The following is an 8,867-nucleotide window of genomic DNA, read 5'->3' as shown; positions in this document are numbered from 1 at the left end:
GCTAATCAATTCTAACTACAGCTCAGAAGAAAAATCCCTGGGGAACAAAAAGCTTATGAAGAAGAATGAAGTGTGATGGATGGTTAGGATTATTCCAGCAGATAATGTGACTACAAATAGATTTTAAATACCTGCAAATAAACTGGTACATATTCTGATGTGTCTTGATCCCAGGTACTATTGGCTCATCTGAACACTTATCCAGGGTAGAGATACACCTTATGCTGCAACAAAATATGTGAAACTTATATAGTCAAGTGATTTTTCACTCAGTGTAAAATTATTAAACCCTTCATTTTAGGAAAAACATTACAGTCAACCTTCCAAATTTTCAGGTGGAAGCAGCAATGTAATGTAGTTCATAAAGCATACTGTGAAACTAAAAATGTGCCAGTGAGAAGCAGTGACTTCACTAAAAGTCACATGAAGAAAAGTTACTGCTATTAAATTGAAGACTTCTCTTTTGTCCTACAAAGCATGGGTTAACACCTTCTCTGGCAAAAATTCTGTATCAAATATCCTAAAGTGATCATTGATGTGGACAAAAATTACAAGAGGCAGAAGTAGCTCAACTGTGCCTGTGGACAAACCACAGAGTCTCTTCAGTTGCACTAGAAAGTTTATTTTACATCTGTCATTTCTTTCTCAATGGTTTTGGACACTTTAAAGATATTTCTAATCCTTTTACCATGCCCTGGTGCTTTAACAGTAGCCTCAGCAAAGTAGGTTACTTATTATTTTTTTATATGCAAAAGACAGAAATCTTCATGCGATTTGTAAGTAAAAGCAGCAGAGAAATTGAAGCAGAAGCAGACTCAGAAGAACTGAAGTACTTTAAAATAACTTTAGCTCTGGCCTGAGATTTCCCATATAAACTCTCCTAATAAGCAACTAGCATGTATGTTCTTCACACTTCTCCATATCCAATTAATTCCTGCAAATCAAACATACCAAAAGGTGCAGGATAACAATGACTTTAAATCCTACCAAAAAATCAAACTTCCATACCCCAATAAACCCTCAACCTGATTTTGTTGCTCCACTGGATTTGCTACTGGAACTGTAATCAATTCCTGGTGTCTGTTTCACTACCTGTAGCTCTGCTCTGCCTCCAACTCTTTAAAATAATTCCATGGAAAATGTGAAGAAGAATTTCTATCCTTGCACTTGCAGGTGGCCAGATCCAGAGGTAAGTCAACACCATCCCTCTTCCAAAGCTGTCAGGCCCTACATAAGAAAATATAGCCAGAAGAATAATTTTTGAAGACTAGAGCTCTGAATTGTTCATACTTCTACTGATAATTATCTGGTTTTATTTAGCATCTTATAAAGCAAGGCACAAATGTACAAAATTGCATCTACTAAATCAGGTAATTTTTATATATATTTACACAATTATCATAATATAAAACGTGCTTTGACACTGTCATAGCACAACAGTAGAGGAATTGAGGACAACCTGATAATAAACACAAGTACCAGGTCCTGGATTTCTGTTTGTGCTTCACCTGAAGGAACATATTCATATGCAGAAACACAAAGCAATCCAGCCACCATCCTTTATTTTCCACACCTCACACAGATCAAACTTTGTTGCTAAGAAGCTGTGGAAGTAGTAAAAGGCAGTAGACCAGCACCCAGAAGAAAATGACAAAGTAAAATATCTCTGGCTGCTCAAAAATCGTAAGCTCATGAGTTGGCGCTGGAGTCTCGCTTGATTCCAAGTCCTTTTTCTTCCTGAAAACAGGAGAGAATTCAGTAAGAGGCAAGGAAAAGAAGAAAAAACCTTCAGTGTAAATAATTACTATGAAGATCAGAGGGTGGACTAAAAGGCAGCAGTTTAAGGAAGCTTTTCAGTCTAGTCAGTTGGAGTCCCAGCTAGACTAGGAAGGGCATATTGGGCATTTGCAGCATGTTCCTTCCAGAGCAATGTATGTAAGAATCAATCTTGTGAAAACCCCAGACAAATTCTCAGGTAGTTTAAGTACATGCCATTACAGCACAGCCCTCTGATTTCCACCAATCAAAAAGATGCCCTTTTATCTTCAGAACAGTAAACACAGCTCAGGGCAACACATACCACCCTTCCACAATTTTATGTACTTTCGCCAAATTGATATACTTTCAGAGCTCCTTATGCTAGGCACTAGACTATTAAACAGAAAAAGCCCAAGACTTCCACCCAAGGAACCAACTAGCAGTTGGGGTTTTCCAGGACAATTCCAAAATTTCAACTTTCCAAATGTCCAGCTGTGGTTCATAAGGGCAAAGCCTGATGGACTCTGCCAGCACCACTGAGCTCTCACAAAGACAAGGAAAGGTCTTATTTAAAAAGGCACAGGATGGTACAATAACTTTATAATTTTCTAGTACTATAAGAATAATTTGTTTTTAATATACTTTTGGAGAAAAATGGGTTTTTTCTGGCTTGGAGCATCCTGCTGGGTTTATAGCTAAAATATTACACAAGTATACCTGATGTATTACCCAAATTTCACTTAATATCAGCAAACTGTACAACTGATACAACTGGAACAGCTATTTGTGCATTTTTTTTTTTAACAGAAGCATAAGTAAGACCAGGCCACTGTATCCTGATAATATTTTGAGTGTTGTCATCATCTAAATATAACAACCATTTTAACTAGAAGTTCTGAGAGGTACTATTAATATCAGCTAAGAGGGAAAACCTAAAGCAATCCTTGTTTCTTAAAGATATTTAGACCCAAATACCAAAGGGATACACACACACTGTGTTCATGACCCATCACCCTAAGTCTAAACTTAACACATATACAAATTATCAAAACTCATGGATGCTCAAGCAGAGGCCAGACCTCCACTGAAGTAATTGACTTTCCCTAGCACTGATCTCACTAAGCATTGTTTTGACAGTCTTTAAACCTGGAAAGAGTCATCACTACCAGAGGGCCTAACATTTGAAGTTCTCCTACTCTTTTCTCAGCCTGAGATATTCACCACGTAGGGAAAGCACTCAGAATCTTGCTTAGACAGCTGAATCTTTCAAGTCAAGAACAAGCATTTTAGCCAAGGGACAGACTGAGCAATAAAGAAATTTTGTATCTTATACCTATGGGAAATGTGGACTCGCAGCCATTACAGAAGACAGTTGCTACTGTTATCATTAATTTCCAACTCCCTTTGTTTCACTGCTAGTAGTACCTAGGAGTTATGGATTCCTTGCAAAAGTCAGTCTGAATAAGAACCACTCACCCAATGATTAATGGATTTTCACCCATATCTGTCATCTTCTGCTCATTTACATCATAGGTTTCCTTAAACAAATCAGGAATAGATTAGATAACAAAAATAAAATTCAGGATCTCACAAATGTGGTAGTTGTGTGTGTATTTTATGCAAGTTGTATCTAATGTTTGCTCAGATAAAATGAAAGTGTGCTTATAAACATATTCTCCATCAACACATCCAGCACTACAGTCTGGTACATGCACAGAAAAGGCAAAAAGTTGTAAAGTAAGATTTTTTTGCTTTCAATTGCTTTCATCAGTTGAATAAAGTTCCCCTCATTCATATGTATTTCTAGTAGCTCTGATAGTATTGCAAAGCTAAAGGATCTGTGTGAAACCTCCCTTTCACTGAACATTGATGGCAGCATTTTTTTAAAACTCCAAGTTGGACAGAATTTTATTATTGTGTTGGAAAAAAGCCATATTCCTATCCTTGCTCAGCGTGCCCAGATTGCTGATGCTGTCCCTTCCTTCTGACTTTAAAAATAAAAATCCAGGCCCCAGCTGTATGGTGTGCTCTCAAGAAACCAGTATGAATCCCATCTGTTGTTAGGGATGCAGTTTCATGTTACAACTAAAATTCTTTTAGGGTTAGCTGCTGCTACTGATAATATAATACACTACTACTGTGAGGGAAAGTGAAGGAGCCCCATTTTTCAGAAATGGTGCTCTTCAGGAGACATCCAGCATTTTTTCAGGGTTGAGACCATGGCACCAACATACAGAGAATGCAAAAACTAAAAGAAACAGGGGCAGCAAATGAAGGCAGCTTCAAACAAGTGAAATGTTGCAGCTATACAGTTATGATGAAGTAAGACTTGAAGTTACAAGAGATTTAACTGTAGTATTAGGTACTCCTATGTGGATTTGTTCAAGGTTCAGTGAAATTTAGTTACACATATTTAGGAGAGTTCAGTAAAACTTTGCAACTATGCCTGGTTTTAGCACTAAAATTATTAGAAGTCACAAGATTTTCATACTGTCAGTGGCCTTTTTACAGTGTGTGAATTTCTGGAGTTTAAGAGAACCAGAGAAACAGCAATAAATAAATGTCCACACGCTTACCTCCTCAGAAGAATTACGAGAAAACCTTTTTCGGAGATGAATGTTGGCATCACTGTCACTGCTTCTGAAATGTATGTAAAAGCAAGGTTTTTAAATTCATAACACTAAGTTAAAAAGAGCCACTGCAAATGGACATGACAGGTTTAAGCTACGCAAAACCACAAAAATGCATTGTTGCATGTATTAGAGTATGGACTGGAATTTATCAGTAACATGATAAAAATGGCTTTGGAAAAATCTGACCCACAATAAAAAATTCATATGCTGAAAAAGAAATCTATTTTTAAAAATTGCATCTGACAGAATTTTTGCACCTTTGACATTAAAGTACAAAAATGCTGTCATTTTTGACATTTAAGTGAGTATACCCAAGTCTTATGGCCATTGATACTAAAATAAATAAATAAATAAATAAATGGACTGACCGGGAACAGACAGCTTGAAGGGACAACAGGTTTTTCTAAGCAAACTCTCAAATTCATTAGAGTGCTCCAGTGATAAGCATCAATAAATTACAGTTCATGTCCCACTCAAATAGATTACCTAAGAAAAAATTTGTACACCAGAAAACCCAGAAGTGAATGGAGCAAAATTAGCTGAGTGTCTGCACTGGGTGTGGCTGGGCTGCAGGTAAATTTCCCTAGAGCAGCCCCTCTAGTGCTGGGCTTTGTACTGGTAGCTAGAACAGTGCTGGTCCCACCCCAGTGGGCTGGGATTGGGCAAGAGGTTGGGAGGGGACACAGCCAGGAGAACTGAACCAAACTGACCAAAGGGCAGTGACACACTTGTTATTATATCTGTCTTCTGAAGCAACCATTATACCCTACTTCCCGTGGCTGGACATTGCCCTGCTGATGGGATGTAGAAAATAAATAATTTTTTTTGTCTTCTTCTAATTGGCTTCCACACATGGCTTTTGCATTTTTTCATTAAAATGCCTTTACCTCGACCCGTGAGTTCTTCATCTTATTTTCTCTCCAACACCTTATTTATTTGTTCATAATGAGAAAAAAACATCCAAAAAGTATCTATCGGAATCAGTCAGTGTCATGCTTCCACCAAGTAAGGAATTATGTCATCTACATGGATTATTTCATCTACATTACAAAGTACTCTCTCTGTTGGAAAAACAGTTATAACACTTCTAAGTTCAAAACGCACTGTGCTTCCACCTGGGTTTTGTGTAGCAAAGTTTGTACAGCACAGTCAAATCAAGTCCCACTGAATCACTCAACATGTTTAAGTGAAACACAGGCAGAAGCCAATGAATACCAATACTTCTTCCTAAAACAAGACTACAGGAAACATCCAATGTACAGGGCTCATTTCAAAAGACCATTTAGGTGTATTTAAGACAAAGTTAATGTGAAATACCTGGTAAATTCCTGGAATTCAGCATTTTCTTCCAGGTTATCTTCTGATAGAGTAGTAGTGGCAACTTCTGAGCTCTGCAAATCTTCTTCAATCATATTTTCCCCTTCCTCCTCCCTATTACTATTTTCTTCTGGTGTCTTTATGGCTATTGATAAATTCTCTAGATGATGTTCTGCTGTGGCCTGTTGAAATTAAGAAATTTGAAATTATCTGCATTAGATAACAATACTGATTCCCCACCCTTCCAAATACCTTAGTGGTACAGCCTACTCAGATGCTCAGTTGTAGGTAGTATGAGACTGAAAATCTCACTGAAGAGAATAAAAAAGATACGAATGTCTTGAAAATCTTTTGGGATACACTGAGCTATAAAGTATCATCTGTTCAACATACATACATACATACATACAGTTGTCAGATCTTTCTATTAAGAAGTCATGACATGGCACGATTCTTTGAGGCAATCCACTAGACTTTTAAAAATCTACCTCCAATTAGCCTTTCAAGTTAACAGCAAACTGACTTTATTACTATAGTTAGCATCAGGACCAAAACATGTGCAAGCAACATGTCTAAGCAACAACAAGAGCAGAATGAAATGGGCACTCGTTGCTGAAAAACACTGTCAAAAGTTACTGCGCTGGAAAATGTGTCTGCACTTCAAAACAGGTGTCTCCAAGAAGAGATGCAGGAGCAAACTGCCTAAACCAAATACCCCCAAAATGCCCAATTCTTTCTCCTCCTCCAGTGCAGGCAAGCCTTCATTTTACCCACATAACATATACTATTCAAATTGTTTTTTTAAGTTTTTGTGGGCAAACTTACTTGGATTCTAACAAAAATTACCATTGTCTGTACGCTTTCTTTAGAAGCAATACTAATTTCTTTTCATCTCATTACAAATATTAAAAATACCCTCTCTGGTAATCTTTTATGTCTAGGGATTATACAGAAACCTCAAACTATTTTAAAACATAATAAAAATTCACTTTTTTGCTGTACTATTAGGTAATCTTTTATGCTTAGGGATGATTATACAGAACCCTCAAATTATTTTAAAACATAACATAAATTTACATTTTTGCAGTGCCATTAGTATTAGGGCTTGTTTTCTCTTTTTATGTCAGATCTTCTCAGGAATCTGCAATTCCATTCATTCCAGTAGGGGGCTGTGGCAAACAGTGTAATGGGACAGCAAACCAAGTACATTTTAAATATTTCTCCCAAACATTGCAAAACAAAAGCAAATGAAAGTCACTGGGATCTGATGCTAAGCCCACATATACACATAAAGAAATGCTGTTAATAAAATCAAATACCTCAGGATGTTGTGGAATAGTGGAATCTTGATGGTTGGTGGCCTTATTTTCATCTTCTTCTATTTCTAACTCTTCTACTAGTAATGGCACTTCTTTTTCATCAGAAGAATTCACATGGCTGCTTGTTTTTGTAGTTTCCTCCTCACTGTTCTCAGTATCTGTTTCAGATGGAGGGGTACCTAGCTTATTCTCCAAGTCTGGCTCTGGAGCATCTTCCTTGTTGTCCTGCCCTGGTAAGCTCTCATCATGTGAAACATCCGTTACTGTTTCAGAAGAAGCCTTTTCATTTCCAGTATCATACCCTTCAAGACAAGGCTCAAGGTAAGCGTTCAGAACTGCTGATATGGGAACATTATAATGTGGATAATAAAAGAGATCATGGGGTATCACAGATACTTTCGAAGAACTGGGTAGTGCTTCAGCTGGAGACTCAACTTCATCACAGCTGTCCAGGTCCTCTGGAGTTTTAGGTACATCTGAGAGAGAGTCATCAGATGCTTCATGCTGTGTAGATAGTTCTTGGCTTTCGAGATTAGAACCATTCAGTGAACAAGGGTTTGTTTCTGTTGTCTCAAGGACAGGCGATTCCTTTGTATGTTCATCTTGTGGAATTGTCTGTATTTCCTCATTTAGAAGATGAAGAACATACTTCTGTGTATCTTCTTGTTTTGAGGTATCTTCTGGTAAAATAATTGAGGACTGGGGTTTGCTCTCTTCTACTTTATTAATAGAATCATCTGTAAGTATACCTGAAGTCCAGGATAAAGGACTCAAAGAAGAAGTATTGGCTGAAAGGCTCTTAGTTTCATTGTCATATTCAGTAGGGGTTTCCTTAGTTAATTCTTCAGAGTATTCTTCAAAAGAGTCAACAGAATTTTTCTGATCTGTCAGAACAGCTGGAGAAAGGTCATCATTCTGTTTCAGTGGATCATCAGAGATGCTCCCTTCACCTGACATCAATTTATCATTTAGAGCCTCCCAAGAGGAATTGGATTCAAAACTGACAGATCCTGTAATTTTCAGTGAGGTAGGCCTTTGAGGCTCCTCTTCAGATGTTTCCTGTAAATCGCCTAACACTTGACTCAGTTTCCCATTACAATTTTCAGAAGTGGTTTCTGATGGGATTTTCTCAGAGATATCATGAATATGGACTTTTGGAGGAGCTGGATGACTCCTCTCATGATTAACAGTATACATGTTTTCTTCACTTTCACTTAAAATCAAGATTTTGCCTTCTTTTTCTGATGGTGTGTCTTTGATGTGGACATACGTGGACTCAATTGGAAGCTCCTTGTCAGGATCTGTAAAGTCCTCCTGTAAGTGATGATACACCATTAGAAGACAAATCCTACCTCAAATACCATTTTACATTTCCCAAACACTATGGAAAGAATAACTATCTAGCCTATCACTCTATTACCTTATGAATGGCCAATTAATGACTGACTTATTTTGAAAGTAGGAAAACTAATCTGGCATGTCAAGTGCCTTGAGCAGAGCTCAGCATCAAGAAGGCACTTGTACAGGAAGATCAGAATGCAGACAAGCCTACTCCTCCATTGTTCATGTATTCATCTCTCCCTGCTGTCCCTGTGGAGACAACTGACTTGTTTTTTTGACACAATCCCAAACCTAGGGAATAACATAAATCTAACAGCTCCAATAAATCCATTGTGAAATATATTGATATACCAGATTATTTCCTTCCAACAGACTGTATTAAAAGGCAGTTTTTTACTTCATCCATTAAAATACCAAAAAGTCTTAGTGTCAACCAATCTTATTGCTCATCTAATCTCATAATAATAGTGAGATTATTATAATAATTTTAATTCCAATT

The 8,867-nt window shown here is 37.3% G+C and overlaps 1 protein-coding gene across 4 annotated transcripts in view; it reads right to left on the bottom strand.

Annotated features, from left to right (window-relative positions):
• Positions 1 to 1,280: 1,280 nt before the first annotated feature.
• Positions 1,281 to 8,867, bottom strand: part of CLMN (calmin) — a 69,514-nt gene continuing 61,927 nt past the window's right edge. For 2 of the 4 annotated variants that reach the window (XM_085061466.1, XM_085061469.1), the window contains 5 exons: positions 7,028 to 8,341; positions 5,709 to 5,890; positions 4,335 to 4,398; positions 3,235 to 3,296; positions 1,281 to 1,737 (listed from right to left, as the gene is read on the bottom strand). In XM_085061466.1, the coding sequence (XP_084917592.1) occupies positions 1,584 to 1,737; positions 3,235 to 3,296; positions 4,335 to 4,398; positions 5,709 to 5,890; positions 7,028 to 8,341 (1,776 nt within the window). In that variant the 3' untranslated portion in view covers positions 1,281 to 1,583. Of the gene's footprint in view, positions 1,738 to 3,234; positions 3,297 to 4,334; positions 4,399 to 5,708; positions 5,893 to 7,027; positions 8,342 to 8,867 lie in introns of all 4 variants that reach the window. The other 2 variants (XM_085061468.1, XM_085061467.1) reach the window with 2 other exon arrangements.

The sequence above is a fragment of the Lichenostomus cassidix genome, chromosome 5, assembly GCF_008360975.1.
Source record: "Lichenostomus cassidix isolate B80296 chromosome 5, HeHo_3.0, whole genome shotgun sequence".
Taxonomy (NCBI): Eukaryota; Metazoa; Chordata; class Aves; order Passeriformes; family Meliphagidae; genus Lichenostomus; species Lichenostomus cassidix.
This window is presented reverse-complemented; position numbering and strand designations above follow the sequence as displayed.